Genomic DNA, 21,048 nt, shown 5'->3' on the forward strand with positions numbered 1-21,048 from the left:
GTAGCAGGGAAGGAGTGGATAAGAGGCCACTACTCTCCCAGTCACCCACCCACCTACAGCATATCTGATAGTGGAGAGAGGCTTTAGGCTGTGATTGCTGGATCAATGGGGAGGAAGCTAAAGCTACTAAGGGTAGGATAGCAAGATGGTGCACCCACCCACTTACTCTCAGAAGCAGAGCTGCCAAGGGGGCCGACTCACTCAGAGGGAGATTAGGGCCCACTCCACTCTGCTCCCAGTTCCGCCCTGCCTACAACTTCACCCATCTTGACCCATTGCTCTTCCCCAGCATAGCTGATTCGCGACCAGTGGTAAAAGGAATGGTCTCCCTGTCCAATGGCAGCAGGAAATTCATTCATAAAACGTCGTCATCTGCTGCCGTGGGATCAGCGGCAGCATGAGATGGTGTTTTTATGAAGGTGATTCCTGCTGCCGCTGGGCAGGGAGGCCACTTGGTGGGAGATCCTGGCTTCTTGGCAGGAGTGCAGGAGATGACCCACAAACAGGGAGTCTCCTGCTGAAAGCGGGAGACTTGGCAGGTCTGTAGAAGCTGCAGCCTTATCCTTTCTCCCCCAACAGATGTAGTTTTAACCTCTAGTCCACCAACTCCCAGCAATCATCCTAAGCTTCTCTCCATCACCTACCCTGCAACAGCCATGTCACATCCGTGCTCCCGGCAGTAGCCTGTCTCAATCCCTCTTCCCCCTCCCCCCACCCAAAAACTCCGATTCTTAAAAATTTAAATTGATCGTACCAACAGGGCTGCTGGAGAATCTCCTCCTCAGCAGTGTTGCTCCTTAAGGGCTATTTCTGCAGTTGCTAGCACTTCACATAGTCTCCTGATTGATGGCTCCATGTAGACTGCTTCCAGGTTGGGTAACTCCCCAATTCTTTCTCTCTGACTGGAGGTGCTATATATTACCCCCATATAGTTGTCTCCTAATGACCACCCAATACCTTAATTTCTCTATACCTCTCTCCAACTTTCTTTCTCCTCTGTATACCATTTCCCAGCTCATAAACCCCAACACACACACAATCTCCCCCCCCCCCCCCCCCCATATGGATACCGAGCTCTCTACCTCCTGTGGTACACAGATGCAATAGCTTCCTCCATTTCTCACCCCCAACACCACAGACATCCATGTCTCCTTACCCCCAGAAAACAGACACCGCCTGCTTCCCCAGCCCCCCCCCCCTTTGGAAGTTCAGCTTTGGAGGCAGGAGGGGGAAGAGTAGATGCCGCTACCGCCTCCTTTGCTTCCTACAACTCTGTCTGAAATGCCCATGTGCTCAGGGCTGCAAAACTTAGGCGCCAGGTCCCATTTTTTTAGTCATTTCCTACATAAGTACACAACTGTGGAATGCATTACAGAAATTACTAAATTACTAAAAACCAACCTGTTTAAAAAGGCATACCCTACCGATCCAACTTAAATGCCTGAACCCTGCAACACAACGAAACCAAAGTACGTAATGGACATAACACAACTCTTCCGCTCTGCGATTCCCTAATGTGTCTGTTCCACATGAACCTTATCATACCACAACATCACTTTGTATTTGTTCATACCAGAGTCGGCGAACGTCTCTCCGGTACTATGTAAGCCACATTGATCCTGCAGAAAATGTGGGATACAAATGTAACAAATAAATATATCTGGTGCCTAAGGTTTGTTGAGACCTGCTGTAAACTAAATATATGCTATCTGGATATTGGCTGAAGATTTCCGCTTTTGAATAATTTCTCAGCTCTGCTTGGCCTGACCTTGCTGTACCTCCCCCTCCCCCCCCCCCCCCCCCCCCCCCCCCACTCCTCCCTCTGTTTAGAAAGTTTTGGCCTGATACTATCCAGATAGTATTTGAAAATATATGGATGAGCTGATGAATGCATAGCTGGTTTTAAGCATTTACATCTTATATTTCTAACGTACAGGTAAAATACAAATGTAGGTGTAATATACAGATCCAGTTATCATTTGTTAAGATTTGATATACTGCTTAGCCTTGATTGATTGTGGTGTTTTACAAAAATATAATAAAATTAGTAATTAGGAAAGGAACTTGTTAAAGATACACAATCACACCAAGCCATTATAACTTCTATATAAATACAACACAGGCATATTTACCACAATGTATCGTGCAGATTTCTTCTAATGAACTTTTCCCTTGCCTACCAACTTGATTACCAAAGATCCAAATGTTCCACATAATTGTCATAGAATTTTGAAAATATGCCACAGAACTGGCAAACATGCTGCAGAATATTTTATAAAATCTGCATGACAAAACGGGGGGCTGTGTTTTAGAAGATGAAACCGTGACAGAATCCAAGCATGTGTGGGACAGACGTGAGGACTCCTTAGCTGTGGGTGAAGACCACAAGTCATATAAGGTCCTTGAGATAGTACAGTAGACAGGCAGATTGGTCAAAATGCATCTGTTCTTCTAACATCTGTTTGTGTCAAACACGTATCATTGTATGTTACACCTCTGTCTGGACTAATGCAGAAGTTGATGGAGGTCAATTACCTGGGTAGTGTGTATCCTAGCCGAGCAGTGATCCACACCATGAAGGAGCGGAGGATGGGGAGGATTGTGTTCGTCTCTTCACAGGCTGGACAAGTGGGATTGTTTGGTTATACAGCTTATTCTCCAACGAAGTTCGCTCTTCGAGGACTGGCTGAAGCTCTACAGATGGAGGTACATTCTCCAACAACTGTCATTAGGAATTGCCCAATTTTCCAACCGTTTAGGATTTTCTTTCGATGTAGTAAGATTGCTATGTGTTTATGTAGAAAGCATGTTATTATTTTAGACATTTATAGACCGTTTAAATCCTAGATGGATTACAATGTACCATTTTCATGCATATTATATGTTTTTACATCCCAGGCAACAGCACGCACCCTCCTCCTCCCCCCCCCCCCCCCCCGGCACACTATATGTGTGAGTGCACTGTATTGGGGTGGTTTTTACGTTTTTCTCCATTTTCCTGTTTCTGTCTCTTAATCCTTCCCTCCTTCGACATGAGTCCTGCACCTCCCCTCTCTCTTCTTGTCTCCCCCCTACCCCACCACAGCCCTCCTTACTTATGGTCTCTGGCTGTACTACCAAACTAGCAGCGAGTGATCCACACAGGTAGTCTTCTGTCAGCATTGGGGCCTTTGTTCTGTATTTCCACATCAGAGCAAAGGCCCCAATACTGGCGGAAGATTGCCTGTGTGGATCACTCGCTGCTAGTTTGGCAGTACAGCCAGACCATAAGAAGTAAGGAGGACTGTGGGGTGGGGGAGATGCAGGACTTGGAGAGATTATAGAGAGAGACAAAAACAGGAACAAAACACAGGACTAGTGTAGAGGGGAAGAAGGGAGAGATGAATCCAAAGACTAGTGGGCTGTGTCCATTTACCAGCAGGTTGGAGATAGAGAGCACCGAACGGAAGTAACTATATGGGATGTCATGCTCCTAGCCTAGTCAGTATTCTCTGTCTCCAACAGGCGGATGGACGTTTCCCATACTTCTGGCTTCTTGGCTGCTGACTCCAGTTCTGGCCATAGTTCAGTGTAGCCTTGAGGTATGCGCTGTGTGGTGCCATCGTTAGGTCCCTCCCCCACCCTGTTCCTCTCTCCTCGCCTTTTCTCCTTTCTCCTTCCCCATTTAAAAAAAAGGTTTGCAGTCAGTGTTCAGTTCCTGTCTGTATCACTGGCTTGCGTTGGAGGTTTCTGATATCTGTCTTTGGGCACAAGAGAGAGTGGAAGTTTTGCAGCAACTGTCACTGACTTTCACAGAGCCCACGTCAGCAAGTGCTGGGTAAGTGTTTGTTTATTTGCAGCTTCCCGCATTGGGCCTCATTTGTAATAAATAAACAGCATGGCTGCAGAATTAATTAAGCGTTTCTTCCACTGTAAAGTGGAGAGTAGCTTTGGATCAGTATTGGGGCAATTTTATTGACTTGCCAAGTTTGGAAGACGCAGGGCCTGAATCGGCAGTTGTTTCCCGCATGTCTGAGCCTGAGAGGAGTCTTTGGCTGCGGGCACTGCACGCCAGCTGCCATCTTGCAATGCGAGTCGGGGACCGCGCTGCTGAACTAGCGACGGCAGATTTTCACATCACTCAGCTGATTCAATCAGTGGACTCTATCAGGGGCCTGTCGAGGTTGGGGGGGGGGGGGGCTTCTGGTTCCGTTCTCCCCCAGAGTTTATTTTATTATTGCATCATGCATATTTGCTGAAACAATCTGGCCAAGCTACCAGTACTGCTAGTTTTGAGGCTTTTGGCTCAAACTAGCACTGCTTGCTGTGGACCCTGCTCCAAAGAGGTGACGTGCCTCCGTTTCTGAAAGAGGGGTCCCTGGCCCCCTCTCCTATCTTCTCCATTCTCAGGGGCAGGCTTTTCAGTGACCCAGGCTGCCATGCAGAAAAACCTAGAGTTGGAGGACAGTGAGCTGCCACAAGAGGAAGCGATGATCCCACGGCAGTGAGGGTGTTCCATAAGGAGGAATGAACTTCCTTTATTGTTAAGGCTCTGCAAACTCTTAATATCCTGCGACCTCTAACCCTAAGATGGCCAGCACTTGAAAACCGCCGAGATCTTTTCCAGTGCATGAAGCTATGCACAAGATCATATCTGCTCAGTGGGAGATACAAGATCATATCTGTTCAGTGGGAGACACCTACCGCTTCATTGTGGGTGGCCAAGACTTTGGCTAGGCTTTATCCTTTAGCTCTGGCAGAGCTGGATAAGATTCGACTGCCTAAAGTGGATGCCTTGGTGACAGTGGTCACCAAGAAGACCACCCTTCGGTAGGGGGGGATGGCCCTAAAGGATGTCCGATAGAAAGTTGGAAGCGTCTCTTAGACTGTCTTTGAGGTGTCAGCGTTATCTTTGCAAGCGGCTATCTGCGTTCTTATGCTGTTCGGGCATTGCCTTAGTTGGGTACGCAGTTTGCTCATGACCTTCAGGCCTCGTCAATTGCCAGATGTGGAATTGGGGGTGGCATATCTGGTGGATTTGTTGCATGACTGGATACTCACTTCAGTGAAGCAAATGTCTCTGGCCGTTGCCACAAAGCAATTGTTATGGCTGACTTCGCTTCTAAACAACGTGTAGTGAAGTTGCTTTTTCAAGGGCAAGCTGTTGTTTGGGGAGGACCTGAAGAAGTTGGTTAAGGGTCTGGGCGATTCTAAGTCTCCGCACTTGCCCGAGGATAAGGCTAAGCCCTCCCCATAGTCCAGTTCCTCGCACTTTCCGGTTCTGGGACACGTGCCGGTATTGACTGGGGCGGTTGGCTATGGCCCCGCAGTCTTGCTATTCCAATAAACAGTCCTTCGGACCGATAAGCAGGCCCCAGCATCCCTAATTCGGCCTTCTCCTCCAGTTCCCATCTTGTTCAGTGATGGGGCGTGGGGTTCCTCCTTGGCTCCGATTGGGGGGCAGCTGTCCCTGTTTCTCGAGGAGTGGGCCACATCACTATGGATCAGTGTGTCCTAGACATTATTTGAGATGGCTACAAGTTAGAATTTGCAGTTCTCATCGCAGATTTGCAACTCAGGAAAGTGAGCAGCGATTTGTTCTACCCTCCAGAATTTGTTGAAGTTGGGAGCCGTTGTGCCGGTTCCTCTGGAAGAGCAGAGAACATGCTGTTACTCCATTTACTTTATGGTGCCCAAACACAAAGGGGATGCCTTCTGACCGGTTCTCAACCTCAATGGGTCAACAAGTTTCTAAAGGTGTGGCACTTTTGGATAGAAACCCTGAGGTCTGTTCTATTGACAGTACAGCGGTTCTTAAGGAAGCATATTTACACATTCCCATCTTGCCTCCACATCAAACGTTCTTTGGTTTGCTGTGCATGGGAGGCACTTTCAGTTCCAGGTGCTACCATTTGGGCTGGCAATGGCGCCTCGCACATTCTCCAAAGTCATGGTGGTAATGGTTGCCTTCCTTACAAAAAACAGGGCATTCGTGTTCATTCCTATGGCTCAGGCGGACTTCGTCAGTTCAGGAAAGTAGTCATGAAACTTCTCGAGTCATCTCAGTGTTACAGTCGTTGGGATGGATCATCAATTTTCACAAGAGCCAGCTAGTACCCACTCAAGTTCTGGAGTATCTGGGTGTCCGGTTCGACAGGGCAGGGTGTTCTTGCCAGAATACCGGTGTGTCAAGTTACAGGCGCAGATCCGGGCTCTGCTTCAGTCAACTCATCCTCTGGTGTGGAATTACATTCAGGACTCTGGGATTGATGGCAGTGACCTTGGAAGTCGTACCATGGGCTTGAGCGCATGGCATCCATTGCAACATGCGCTCCTATGGTCCCCAGTGTCCCAAGATTATGATCTATTGCTCTGCTTGGACAGGCACAGGCCCATGAGAGCATGCAGTGGTGGCTGCAGAAGTCCTCTCTGCAGTGCGGTCTCCTGCTAGTGACCCCCTGTCATCATGACGGATGCGATCCTCTCAGGGTAGAGGGCTCACTGGCTGGGCCGTATGGCCTCAGAGGAGGTGTAATGGTTGATTAATCAGCTGGAGTTTAGAGCAGTCCGGTTGGCTGTACTGGAGTTTCACTCTCTGACAGACAAGCCAGTTCAGGTTCTCTTCGACAACATGACAGCAGTAGCATACATCAACTGTCAAGGTGGTGCACATAGCGCAGCTGTGGCACATGAAGCTGAGGTGATGCTCCAGTGGGCAGAAGCACATCTTCATCTGCTATTGGCAGCACATATAGTGAGAGTTCAGAATGTCCAGGTGGATTATCTGAGCAGGCATGCGTTAGACCAGGGGGAATAGGAGCTGGCGGAGTCGGTGTTTTCGCCTGATCACTCACAAGTGGGGAATGCCTGCCATGGATCTTACGGCGACTCAGCACAATTCCAAGGCTCCTTGATTCTTCAGAAAAAGAGAGTATAGCACAGAGGGCATCGATGCACTCATCCAGCCCTGACCGGTGGGCATTCTTTACATGTTCCCTCCATGGCCCATGATAGGCAAGGTTCTCTACAGAGTTCTATGACATCTGGGTTGGGTGATTCTCGTAACGCTGGATTGGCCACATCGCCCTTGGTATGCGGATCTCATTCACTTAAAAGTGGATGAGCTGTTTCCGCTGCCCCCGCTTCCCGACCCGCTAGTTCAGGGTTTGGTTCAAATAGAGGATCCATCCCGCTTTGGTCTTACATCCTGGCTCTTGAGCGGGCAAAGCTAAAAGAAAAAGGGTATTCTCCAGAGGTGATTTCTATTCTTTGAGCAAAAAGCGCTCTACTTCCATGGCTTATGTGCGGATTTGGTGGATTTTTGAGTCCTGATGTGCAGATAGTGCGTTCTCTCCATTTCAGGAATCTCTCCCGCACATATTGGCTTTTCTACAGGATGGCCTGAAGCACGATCTTGCTTACAGTTCTTTGCGTGGTTGTTTTTTTTTTTTTTTGTTACATTTGTACCCCGCGCTTTCCCACTCATGGCAGGCTCAATGCGGCTTACATGGGGCAATGGAGGGTTAAGTGACTTGCCCAGAGTCACAAGGAGCTGCCTGTGCCGGAAATCGAACTCAGTTCCCCAGGACCAAAGTCCACCACCCTAACCACTAGGCCACTCCTCCACTCCAATTGGGACTCGATATACCGCTTTTCTACAGTTTTTGCAACCACATCCAAAGCAATCTATCTGGGGCAACGGAGGGTTAAGTGACTTTACCCATTGTTACAAGGAGCTGCAGCGGGAATCGATCTCAGTTCCCCAGGACCAAAGTCCGCTGCACTAACCGCTAGGCTACTCCTCCACTCCAGGTTACGGCCCTGGCTTGTTATAGAGGCTGCCTGCTTCATTCCTCGTTGGCCTCCCATCTGGATGTTCTTTGTTTCTTGAAGGGGGCGAGTCGGCTTAGGCCTCTGATATGTTCCCTATGCCCGCAGTGAAATCTTAATTTGGTGGGCCCTACAAAAAGGACACTTTGAGCCATTACGGTGTGCTTCCTTAAAAGATTTCACATGGAAGGCTGTTTTCCTCGTAGCCATCTCTTTGGCGCGCCAGGTTTCGTAACTTCAGGCATTGTCATGTGAGCTTTTTCTCACTTTTTGTAGAAGGGGTTATGGTGCACAGTTCCTTTCTTTCTTCCTAAGGTAGTATCCTCCTTTCTTGTAAATCAGCCGTTGTTTTTGCCCGCCTTTCAAGAAGAGGCTTACCCTTGGGATTTTCATTCTCTTTGTCTTCTAGATGTTCACCAGGTTCTTTGTCGCTATTCGGAAGCAACAGAATTCCATCGATCGGATCATTTGTTCTCCTCGTAGGTTCCTGCAAGGGAGAGGCAGCATCGAAGGTGACTATTGCCCGCTTGGTCAAGGAAGCTATTGCTTCAGCTTACTTGGAGGGTAAGGCTGTTCTGGAGCAGTTGAGCTCATTCCACAGGGGTGGTCGCAACTTGGGTGGAGACACGCCTACTGCCCTTGGAGGCCATATGCAGGGCGGCAACGTGGAGGAGTGGCCTAGTGGTTAGGGTGGTGGACTCTGGTCCTGGGGAACTGAGTTCAATTCCCACTTCAGGCACGGGCAGCTCCTTGTGACTCTGGGCAAGTCACTTAACCCTCCATTGCCCCAGGTACAAATAAGTACCTGTATATGTAAGCCGCATTGAGCCTGCCATGAGTGGGAAAGCGCGGGGTACAAATATAACAAAAATAAAATAAATTGGCAGGCCCGCCTCTTATCCAGGCCCACGCCTGCCCCCCCCCCCCCCCACCCAGGTGTGCATGCGTGTCTCCTCTCCTGCTCCATTCTGCTTCACTGCACAGGTCCTTCTTTGTGCCGCGTCCAAACAGGAAGTACTTCACACAGGAGGCAGGACACAGCAGGAAGAAGGACCTGTGGCCGGCAGAGCAGAGTTAATGTGATAGTGCAATAACTCTGCTCTGCAGAGCACAGGAGCAGGAGAGCCATGCTAGCATCGGGGCCCCCCCTTGGAGACTGGGCCCTGTGGAATTTTGCCCCCCCCCCCCCCCCCCCCCCCCCGGCGGCCCTGGTCGTCAGTCCATATTTTCTCCAGGCATTATCATTTGGACATCGCAGTGTGTTCTGGTGCTGCCTTAGAGGCATCGGCCCTTTTTGCGGGAGCTTTAGGTTCCTGCCCTACTTGAGGACTACTTTGCTATATTCCAGTAGTCTCTGGATTCATCTGCTGCTGATGCTAAAGAATGAAAAATGCCTTTTTCTTTCCTTTAGTTGCAGCAGATGAATCCAGAGGCACTCCCTTTTCTGTTGTTTGTGCCTGTTTTTCCCGCTTGGCAGGGGGTTGCTTGTTGTTGGTTTTTGTAGTTGTTGCAGAGTTACTTCAGGGAGTTCTACAATCAGCTGATTGATCTCTTCTTGTGTGGAAGGAGAAATGTTATTCTGTTGCTCCTTTTCTTCTGCTGTTTTCTTCCGCTTTGTGATACAAATACTGACTGGGCTAGGAGCATGATGTCCCATATTAGCACTTCAGTTCAGTGCTCTCTAGCTCCAACTGCTGGCAGATGGACACAACCCACTAATATCTGGATTCATCTTCTGCAACTAAAGGAAAGAAAATTATCAGGTAAGACAATTTTTCGATATGACGCACATATGTTATATGTGGATCATACATGTATATTTTTACATGTGAAAATGCAATTCTGTTTGTAGATGTTACAGTGGAGTCAGAAAGGGAGTGCTGGATTTGTAGAAGAATTTGTGACTTTCCTTTAAAAAAAAAAAAAAAAAGTGCTGCCTACTTAGTAGGATTGTACTTTCATGATTGAATCTTTGATGCCAGAAAGAAGGTTTTAGATAGTATTGGTGACCAGTGATGTAACTGAAAGAATGAGAAGCTTTACAAAGGAGTTTACGTACACCCAAGGGTAGTACACTTCTGATATATCAGGGGGTGGGGTGGGGGACCAAATATTTGTTTTGATTCTAAAAGTTATTGTAATTAAGTCTATGGTGTGCCCAGAAGACATTGTGGTGAATTTTAGAAAGTGGGGAAAAAAAACCAACCTAAGAAGTTAATTTTGAAATGTTCAGAATAATCACAATTAACAAAAAAAGGGGAGGGGAGGGGAATCTGACAGACTACTGGGACTCCTTCAGCCCATCATTCCATTTCATCATTTTAATGACTTGTAAGAGGCACTTCCAAAGCACAATGTTAATCTGCATTGCAGAAGTCCAACTCATGTGGCAACGAGCTCAGAAAAATATTTTTATTCATAAAGTTGTTCCAATGACACAGGACAGGGTTGGGTTTTTTTTTTTTTTTTTTGGGGGGGGGGGCTTATGATTTATTTATAAGAGAAATAACACAGAGGATAATTTCTTTATGAGATATATTCAAATTACAGGTAAAGCCATATAACATCTACATAACAGTGGCATATCCTCCAGATACTGATACACCTGGATTTCAAGAAGAAAATAAAGTAAAGGTAACTGTTTTATCTTGAGGAGGATTTTTGTATGTTGTGTTCATTCTTGTCATCAAAAACACCTTATCAGCTTATTGGGCAAAGAGAGGCAGCAAGGAAGGTCTATCTGTTTCCCCTGCCTAACAGTACTTCAAACCCTACTCCGGTTTCAGCTTTACCTTGTCTGTCTTTCCTATGCTTATCCCTGTTCCTTTCTGAATTCTGATTTTTTTCCCCCCACCTTTTATTTTTTGGAAGGCTCTTTGTACATCTTCCACCCATGAAGAAATGTTTGGCTTTTTTTTTTTTTTTAGGGCTGTACCTCAATTAAAATTTTTAATCGCACAATCCACCATGGGCATCATCTCCTCCCTTCCCTCCATCCATGATCACCCTTTTCTCTTCTCTCCTTCTTTAATTCTTCCATCCCCTATTTCCAGCTTTTAATCCCAGCCAAGGAGCTTCCGAGCACCTCTTTTAGTAATAATTACCACCTCAGCAGCAGCTCCGGGCTACTCAGCCGGCAGCTCCTTCTTCCTGTCACAGAGAGAGTCTTGGAGCGTCAGAGGTAAGGTCTTGGCAGAAAAAAAAAGGGAGAGAGATTTAGCAAAGTGGTAATTTTTAATGTGTTAAATGTACAGCCCTAGTTTGTTTTTTGTTTTTTTTATTGTCTGTGCCAGACCAGTAAGTTATGAAGCCAGAGAGAAATAGCTCAGAGCTGACTTCACTCCCTTTATAGGGGGTTAGTGCTGCTGTCAGCTACTCCAGTATTTTGTTAGCTGGAGCAGATGGTCCACATACGGGTTTTGCAGCTACTATAAGAGTGTTGCTCCAGGGAAGGCAGTAGGCCCAGATTCCCTGTGGAGCATAGACAGACTCCAGGGGATGCTGTGGACATTTGCCCTATGAGGCAGATTTCCCTTCCCCCTTAGAAACAGGCTTAGCTGGAAGCCGGGTTCCAAACAAGTGAGTCCAATACTGAGTGATACCTGTGACTGGTGGGTCTGATAGTATGGCCTCTTCCAAGACTGCCTTTTATAGTAATCTTGTTTTTGGGTGGTGGTCTGTTTGGGCCATAGAATTAAGGATCCACTAGAGCTATAACCAATATTGCGGCAATAAACACATTGGGTAAGTATTTCCTGGTTTTTCTCCTTTTGTTTTGGTTTTCTACTTGTGAATGCTTATTTTTTGTTTTGGTTTTACTTCCTCTTTCTCCCCTTCTGTCTGCTCTCTTGTTAATCAGATAAAATACAATCCAGTCTGGACACACCGGCTTGACCAAAGAAGCAACAAGAATCAACCAGTATGGCAAACATGGTTTATTAATAGAACAAAGCCCGATGTGGCCATGTTTTGGCAGCTACCTGCATCAGGGGTAAATATCCGACAAACTTGAAGAAGCGATAATCCAATTGATGCTTCAATATATGGCAGAAAACATTGCAGTAAATGAAACCTACGTAGGCTTAAGAGAATTATCGTGCAAGTTTGTCGGATGTTTACCCCTGATGCAGGCAGCTGCCAAAACATGGCCACATCGGGATTTGTTCTATTAATAAGCCATATTTGCCATACTGTTTGGCCAAAGAAGCAACAAGAATCAATCTGGTTTCTCCAGACTAGGCTTTTTTTTTATGACCTATGGTAGGACTGCCTCTCTGGTTCCTTGTTAAGGCTTCTACCCATTTCTTTGCAGTGTGTGGTCTCAGGAATATAAAAGCCCCAAAGCAGACTTGTTGCCAGAGCATGTTGGGCGTTTAAAAAAAAAAAAACAGACCTTACAGAAGCTTTATACTGGATTATTTTAAAGACCTGTTTTTGGATTGTGGTTTAATAAACTTCAAAGTAGCATACTTCTATTGCTTTTACTACCCAACCTATTCTCCTTCTTTGCTCTTTTTTTTCCCTGCCAATTGTTGCAGGTGGGATTTGCCTTTTTGTTCCCCCTTGTTTTGTTTGTAGATAAGTTCACAAACAAAAACATATTATGGTGATTATTTTTTAATGACCTAACAATATGTCTAGATATAGATATATGCCACCCTAGTGGCTGTTCCTGGTCCCCGCAGAAGGCTTCTGCTACAGTGTGCCTAGTTTGGTAGCTTAATATCAGGAGGAGTGCTGCTCTGTTCTACTACACCTCCAAACCTCCTTCCCCAGTTTCCCCAGGCCAACCCTCCTATTGCAGAATTCTTTGCTTCAGTTTTCACCAAGGAAGAGTGTGGGAGAGATGCCATTGCCAGAAAGGTTATTCAATGCTGATGAGTCAAAGAAACTGATACAAATCTCAGTAAACTTTGAAGATGTAATAGGGCAATGTAGCAAATCGCCTGGACTGGATGGTATACATCCAGAGTTCTGATAGAACTGAAAATTGAATTGCAGAGCTGTTAGTAAAATGTAATTTATCTTTCAAATCAGGTACCGGAAGATTGAAGGGGGGCAATTTAAAAGGGTTCCAGAAGTGATCTGGGAAATTATAGACCAATGAGCCTGACGTTAGTGCTGGGCAAATGGTAGACGCCATTATAAAGAAAAAAATTGCAGAGCATATTCAAAAGCAAGGATTAATGAGACAAAGCCATCATGGATTTAGTGACATGAAATCTTGCTTCGCCAATCTACTACATTTCTTTGACGGGATGAATAAATGTGGATAAAAGTGAGTCGGTCGATCCTGAGGAAATTAGAAAGTTATGGGATAGGGGGTGATGTCCTACTGTGGATTAAAAACTGGTTAAAGATTTTTAAAAAAAAACAATCGTCCCGGCACAGACCCCTGGGGAACCCCACTATCTACCCTTCTCCATTGAGAATACTGACCCATTTAACCCTACTCTCCTGTTTTCTAACATATTTATAAATGATCTAGAGATGGGAATAACTAGTGAGAATATAAGAATAGCTATACTGGTCAGACCAATGATCCATAGGCCCAGTGTCCTGTTTCCAACAGTGGCCAATCCCAGGGCACAAGTACCTGGCAGAAACCCAATTAGTAGCAACATCCCATGCTACCAATTCTGAGGCAAGCAGTGGCTTTCCCCCCATGTCCATCTCAACAACAGACTATGACTTTTCCTCCGGGAACTTGTTCAAAGCTTTTCTTTTAAAAACCGAGATACAATGACCGCTGTTACCACATCATCAGCAGCAAGTTCCAGGAACTTACTATTCTTTGAGTGCAAATATTTTCCTTCTATTTGTTTTAAAAGGTTTCCATGTAATTAGTGTGCCCTGGTCTTTTTACTTTTTAAAAAGAGTAAAAAAATCGATTCACTTTTACCTGTTCTAACACCACTCAGGGTTTATAGACCTCAGTCATATCCCCCCTCAACCATCCTCTTTTCCAAGCTGAAGAGCCCTAACTTTTTAGCCTTTCCTCATACAGGAGGAGTTCCATCCTCTTTAACCATTTTGGTCCCTGTTCTTTGAACCTTTTGTAATTCCACTATATCTTTTTTTTGTTTTTTTTTTTTTTTTTTTGAGATATGGAGGCATATTTTCAAGCACTTTGGGAGGCTAAGTTCCATAGGTTTCTATGGAACTTTGGGAGGCTAAGTGCTTTGAAAATGAGCCTCATGGTGACCAGAATTGAATACAATATTCAAGGGTGAGGTTGCACCATGGGGCAGTACAGAGGCATTATAATATTCTTTGTCTTATTTTGCATTACTTTCCTAATAATTCCTAGCATCCTGTTTGCTTTTTTGGCCACCGCTGCACACTGGACAGAAGATTTCAGAGTATTGTCAGCAGTGACACCTAGATCTTTTTCTTCAGTTCCGACTCCTTAAGGTGACCCTAGCCATCAGGTAACTATGATTGGACTGTTCCTTCCTAATATGCATCACTTTGCATTTGTCCACATTAAATTTCACCTGCCATTTGGATGCTCAGTCTTCCAGTTTTCTAATGTATTTCTGCAATTTTTCACAATCCACATGTGTGCGACAAGACTTTGAATAGTTTTTGTGTCATCTGCAATTTGATCACCTCATTGTCCCGATTTCTAGATCATTTATAAATATGTTTATTATCAATATATTTTTATTTTACATTTATATAATGTTTAGATAATTCCCAACCATGATTAACAGGAAAAATAATTTACTAAGAAAAACAATTATCACTTTGTCCACATATTTGGCTCCAAGTACTAGGAAATAAATAAAAAATACAAAGGAAAAATAAATATCTAGAGCAGTGGAGAGCCTGAGATTCGCAACCGATATACAGCGAATTCAATTACTAGATGTGACCAAGGTAACCCTAACACGTTTTTTAGATTTTACATATTCCAGCAGCTTTATTCGGGTCCAAAAAACACATAATTATTTGAATTTAAAGTTACTAACACCCTGCAAGGGAATTGCAACACAAAAATACCAACTAACTTAAGAATTCTAGGTTTTAAAGCTAAGAATCCTGTCCTTCTTTTCGGTGTTTCCCTTGCTAAGTCAGGAAAATTTTTTATTTTTGCTCCCAAAATGTCTGTGTTCATATGTCGAAAATAAGTCCGAAAAATATTATTTTGGTCTGGCTGTAAAGCAAAAGTCACAAGAAGGTTGGTCCGTTCTGTTGTTGTTATTATTATATTTGTTTCATTTGTATCCCACATTTTCCCCACCTATTGCAGGCTCAGTGTGGCTTACATGTACCATAACGGCTTTCGCCAGTTGCGATATGAACAAATACAGGTGTTTATTGTGGTACAAAGAAGACATCGTGTTTGGTAGCTACATTGGGGGAAGTTGGGAGTGGGGGATGAGGGTTAAGGTGTGTCCATTACAGTCTTTGGTTTTGCAGTGTCGCAGGAACTTGGGTTTTATGTTGGGTCTGTGGGTATGCCTTTTTGAACAGGTTTGTTTTAGTTCTTTCCGGAAAATTAGGTGGTCGTGTGTTCCATAGTTGTGCGCTTAAGTAAGAAAAGCTGGAATGCATAAGTTGATTTGTATTTGAGTCCTTTAGTACTTGGTAGTGGAGATTTAGGTACGTTCGTGCTGATCTTGTTGTGTTTCTGGTTGGCAGGCCTATCCTTCCAGCTATCTACAAATATGGCCACTTACTGCATAAGTGCTGGTTCCTCCTCTAATGCACTCCAATTGCCCCCAGCACTAACACCACAGTTCAGTGGCAGTCAGAGATATTTTAAGGCCCTTATGTATAACTTGCTTACATTATATTATTGGGTTGTAGATAATACAAAACAAGAATACAATTCAAAAAGCATGATTATTAGTAGCATTGTACTGCACTACCAGACACACGCAGCGCTGAACACCTGATACAAAGAGACAGTCCCTGCTCAAAAGAGCTTACAATCTAAATAATACAGACAGACAAGACAGTTACGGGTGAGGGAAGTAATGGGTGAGAAGGGAGGAAGGGACAAGGGGAGGGCAATTGTGGCTAGGAGCTAAAAGCAGCAGTGAAAAGATGGGTTTTCAGCATAGATTTGAACAAAACAGGTAGAGATGGATCTAGACATATAGGTCCAGGAAGTCTATTCCAGGCATAAGGTGCCGTGAGAGAAAAGGATCGAAGCCTGGAGTTAGCAGTGGAGGAGAAGGAGGACGACAAGAGAGACTTGACCAGTGAGTGGAATTCACGGGGAGGAATGTAGGGAGAGATGAGAGCGGAGAGGTAATGGGGGGGCTGCAGAGTGGATGCATTTAAAGGTCAGTACGAGAAGTTTAAACTGCGGACAGGGAGCCAGTGAAGTGACTTGAGGAGCGGGCTAGTGTTATTACATCCAAGGAACTTTCCAGAAATTGAGTCAAGTTTAAATCAGATTGAGGTCGTGCAGTAGATCTAGAAGTTCCCGTGATAATATTGGGCTCTGACTTATGGGTGGATAACCCTGGTGTTCAGGATCTTATAAATATGTTAAACAGCATTGGTTCCAGCATAGATCCCTGTGGCACTCCACTATTCACCCTCCTCCACTGAGAAAAATGGTTGTGTAACCCTACCATCTGCTTTCTATCCATTAACCTGTTTCTAATTCTTAACAGGACATTGCCTCCCATGGTTCTTTCTTTAATTTTCTCAGGAGTCTGTCATAAGGAACTTTGTCAAAAAGCTTTCTGAAAATCTAGACCCTTTACATCAGCCAGCTCACCATTATCCACATATTTATTTATGCCTTCAAAGAAATGAAGCAAATTGGTGAGGCAAGACTTTCCTTGGCTGAACCCATGCTGACTCTGTCCCATTAAACCACGTTCGTCTGTGTTCTGTAATTTTATTCTTTATAATGTTTTTCACTATCTTGCCAGGTACTAACTTTGGGCTTACCAGTCTATAATTTCCCAGATCACCCCTGGAACCCTTTTAAAAATCAGCAAATTCATGTTTGAGTTCTTTCAGTACCCTGGGTGTATACCATCCAGTCCAGGTGATTTATCACTCTTTAACTTGTCTTCCAGGTTCAGAGATTTCACAAATGACACATTTATTGAAAGTTATTAATTCACAAGAGGATTTTGAAAAATTGCAAGAGGACCTTGCGAGACTGGGCATCCAAATGGCAGACAACGTTTAATTTGAACAAGTGCAAAGCGATGCTTGTGGGAAAGAGGAACCCAAACTATAGCTGTGTAGTGCAAGGTTCCACATTAGGAGTCAGTGCCCAGGAAAAGGATCTAGGTGTCATCATTGATACTTTGAAACCCTCTGCTTCATGTGCAGCGGTGGCTAAAAAAGAAAATAGAATGTTAGGAATTATTAGAAAAGGAATGTAAAACAGAAATGAGAATGTCATAGTGCCTTCGTATCGCTCCATGGTGTGCACTGCACCTTTAAGTACTGTGTGCAATTCTGGGCACCACATCTCAAAAATCATATAACAGAATTAGAAAACGAACAGAGAAGGGTGAAGAAAATGATAAAGGGGATGGGACAACTTCCCTATGAGGAAAGGCTAAAGTGGCTAGGGCTCTTCAACTTGGAGAAGACAGCTGAGGGGAGACATGATAGAGGTCTATAAAATGAGTGGAGTGGAACGGGTAGCTGTGAATCGCTTGTTTACTCTGGGGGGGGGGGGGGGGGAACGTAACAAAGCTACTAAGTAGTAAATTTAAAATAAATTGGAGAAAATATTTCTTCACTCAAAATGTAATTAAACTCTGGAATTTGTTGCCAGAGAATGTGGTAAAAGCAGTTAGCTTAGGGCTTTAAAAAGATTTGGATAACTTTGGAAAATCCTTTACTGTTCTGGGATCTTGCCAGGTACTTGTGACCTGGCTTGACCACTGTTTGAAGCAGGATACTGGGTTTGCTGGACCTTGGGACTATCCTAGTATGGCAGCGCTTATGTTCTTACCACAATAGAAGAGCTGCTAGTGCTTCAAGGAACGTTTTATTAAGGAAAACAAAATCGTGCTGTGGAATAAACCAGCTTTTCTCGTGTTAATGATGCTGGCTTTTATCTTACATAACCATAAACAAACTAAATAACAGAGGTTTCTAACAAGCCTTTTTATAGAAAAACAACCCCACTTCTGGAAAACTTCCCCAAACACTGTATTTTCCACTCCAGGTTTTCTCTCATACCAAGATTCTAACACAGGGACTAATATGCCCTCTTTAGCCACACAAGCTACTGCTTAAACTCTGTACCTCAGCCCTCTGCTTTCTGGAACTGTTTATTTTAGCAGTTTAGTAAAACTTCCCTCTCCCTGGGAATTCTAACACAAACACTGCCATACCCTCCACCAGGCATTGGTTCCCCTTGTTTACTTGCCTTAAGGTATTTTCAGAGGGTCTCCCTTCCAAGCATCATCAGGGCTTTCTGCTGCATAGAACATCCTGCTCAGCCCTTAGCTTTTTGGGTCTGCCTGTTTTTTTAGATTCTTCTAGCCCAGTAACATCTCTCCTTTTCCTTGCGCGCCCTCACACTTTAAACATCATTTTATAAATGACTTCCCTGAATGCACCCCTCTTGAACCTCTTTCCAGTCTCCCCTGCTTAGGGTCAACTATTTTGCATCCCTCCCAAAGGAATAAACCAACTCTTGCTCACTTAGAAAGGGGTCTTCCTGGTCTTGAGGTAGTCAGCTCATCTATCTCCAAGGGATAGACTTTCCCTGTACAGTATTCCCCTTCTCAAACAGCCTGCCATGGGCACCCCGTATAAAAGGTAAGCCTCCCCAATGGCAATCACGATCTCTTCCTACTGGTAGAAGCTGCACACTGAGCTGTTTAGCTCGTGATTCTACAGCATGGCTTTCTACATCGGCCGTTAGATCACATAAACCCTTTACGACAATTAACATCAGGTATAGCAAGTCCCTTACTAAAGTTCTGTGAAAGGGAGCACTTGGTTGCCACCCCTCCCCCCCCCCCCCCCCCCCCCCAAAATACCTTTATTTATTTTTTAATAATATTTATAACATTTTAACAAATTTTATCCCAAGACAACACATCTTGATGCGGAAACGAGGAGTTTCACAAATTGAAGTTGTAAGGAAATAGCATTAATACAAAAGAAAAAAACTTAAAAGAACCCTTGAACCCAGCCCACAACTTGGGGGACAAGGAAGAAAATTCAAGAATATATCATTAGGAATATAACCTGATAGAAGTTACATGGCAATGTACAAACTCTGGAGTGGAAGTCCTTGCTGGTTCAGACAGGTGAGGTGGGGGTTCAATTCTTGTCGCCGCATCTCAAAAATGATATAGTGGAATTAGAAAAGGTGCAGAGAAGGGCGACGAAAATGATAAAGGGGATGGGACGACTTCCCTATGAGGAAAGGCTAAAGCGGCTAGGGCTCTTCAGCTTGGAGAAAAGGCGGATGAGTGGAGTTGAACGGGTAGATGTGAAGCTTCTGTTCACGCTTTCCAAAAATACTAGGACTAGGGGGCATGCGATGAAGCTACAATATAGTAAATTTAAAACGAATCGGAGAAAATTTTTCTTCACTCAACGTGTAATTAAACTCTGGAATTCTTTGCCAGAGAATATGGTAAAGGCGGTTAGCTTAGTTGAGTTTAAAAAAAGGTTTGGACCGTTATTAAATGGACTCGGGGAAAATCCACTATTTCTGGGATAAGCAGTATAAAATGTTTTGTACATTTTGGGGATCTTGCCGGGTATTTGTGACCTGGATTGGCCATTGTTGGAAACAGGATGCTGGGCTCGATGGACCTTTGGTCTTTCCCAGTATGGCAATACTTATGTACTCTGTGCTCTTAGAGTCCAAAAAAGTAGACTATTGGTCAGGATGTTTAAAAAAATATATTCTTTACAGGTTTATGGTAAATAACACATTTACAAGGATAATTCAACCAAAATAAGGCCCTGAGCTGAACTATTCTAGAGGCCCTGTTTACTTAGACGCACTAGCGTTTTTAGCACGCACTAAAAATGAATGCACGCTAACACTAGACACCCATATATTCCTATGGGTGGTGTTGCGTTAGCCAGTGGCATAGGTACGTGGAGCCACCGTAGATTTGGCCCTGGACTCCCCCGCCGACGACCCTCTCGACTCCCCCCCCCCCCTCCCACCGCCAACCTGCCGTCGGCTACCTTTGCTGGCAGGGGACCCCAACCCCCACCAGCCGAGGTCCTCTTCTTCTGGCGCAAGGCTTCGTTCTGTTTCTGTGAGTCTGACGTCCTGCACGTTGTACGGCGGCGGGAGGGGGGGGTCGAGAGGGTCGTTGGCGGTGGGGGGGGGTCAAAGTTGGTGGCGAGGGGGGAGCTAAAATGTGCTCCCTCACCTCGGGCTCTGGACCCCCCTCCCGCCGAAGTCTGGCTACGCCCCTGGCGTTAGCATGCACTAATTTTTAGTGCGTGCTAAAAACGCTAGTGCATCTTAGTAACAGGACCCTAGGTCTTCTGTTATGAAAATACTGGCTTCTCTTTTGAGTAGCTCTTGAGACATCTGGTAAAAACATGAACTTCGCGGTTAAAATCCCTCTATTTCAGAAGAAAAGCTTTAACACCCATTCTCTATTTGGTTCCAAAACAAAATTGGCTATAAAAGTAGCTAGTACTTTTACAGATTTCCATTGCTTGTGCTGTATTTTCAGTTTTCTATTGATTCAGCAGTTTTCTCCTGCAACTTTGGGCTTCTCCAGCTTGGTCAAAACTGGCCAGTGTTTGAGCTCTGAAGCCATGAATTTTTTTTAAATATATCCAGTAAATATTAGATTGTAAACTCTGTCGAGCAGGGACTGTCTCTTCATGTTCAAGTGTACAGCGCTGCGTACGTCTAGTAGCGCTTTAGAAACGATGATTAGTAGTAGTAGTTATTTTGGCTATGCTATCTTTCTCCCTCCCTGAATCTTCTGTCTGCAGTTGTCTGCTGTTTTCCTGCTTTCTAGATATTGGTGTGACATCTTTAGGATGTTTCAATGAGAAGCAGCAGCCAGTTCACTTAGCTGGTGGGAGAGGCTAGGTAGAAAGGAATTACAGAAATTTTATTTTATACAACATTTTTATTAATGACACTTCAATAAAATACACTCTATTGTCCATTTACATACAGCCTCACAGATATAAATGTTCATAGAGAAAGTTTTTGTTAACCTATTACAGAGTGCCAACCACTTTTCACATTTTATCCCCATCCCCCTCTTTGATATGAGGGTTGCCCCCATGTCATTTACGCAT

At 44.6% G+C, this 21,048-nt stretch overlaps 1 protein-coding gene across 1 annotated transcript in view; it reads left to right on the forward strand.

The window, feature by feature from the left end:
• Nucleotides 1-21,048, forward strand: part of KDSR (3-ketodihydrosphingosine reductase) — a 129,985-nt gene that overhangs the window by 102,610 nt on the left and 6,327 nt on the right. Inside the window, exons 6-7 of the mRNA XM_030207511.1 lie at nucleotides 2,515-2,706; nucleotides 10,360-10,443. Coding sequence (XP_030063371.1) covers nucleotides 2,515-2,706; nucleotides 10,360-10,443 — 276 coding nt within the window. The remainder of the gene's footprint in view (nucleotides 1-2,514; nucleotides 2,707-10,359; nucleotides 10,444-21,048) is intronic.

This window comes from Microcaecilia unicolor, chromosome 1 (assembly GCF_901765095.1).
Source record: "Microcaecilia unicolor chromosome 1, aMicUni1.1, whole genome shotgun sequence".
In the NCBI taxonomy this organism is placed as follows: Eukaryota; Metazoa; Chordata; class Amphibia; order Gymnophiona; family Siphonopidae; genus Microcaecilia; species Microcaecilia unicolor.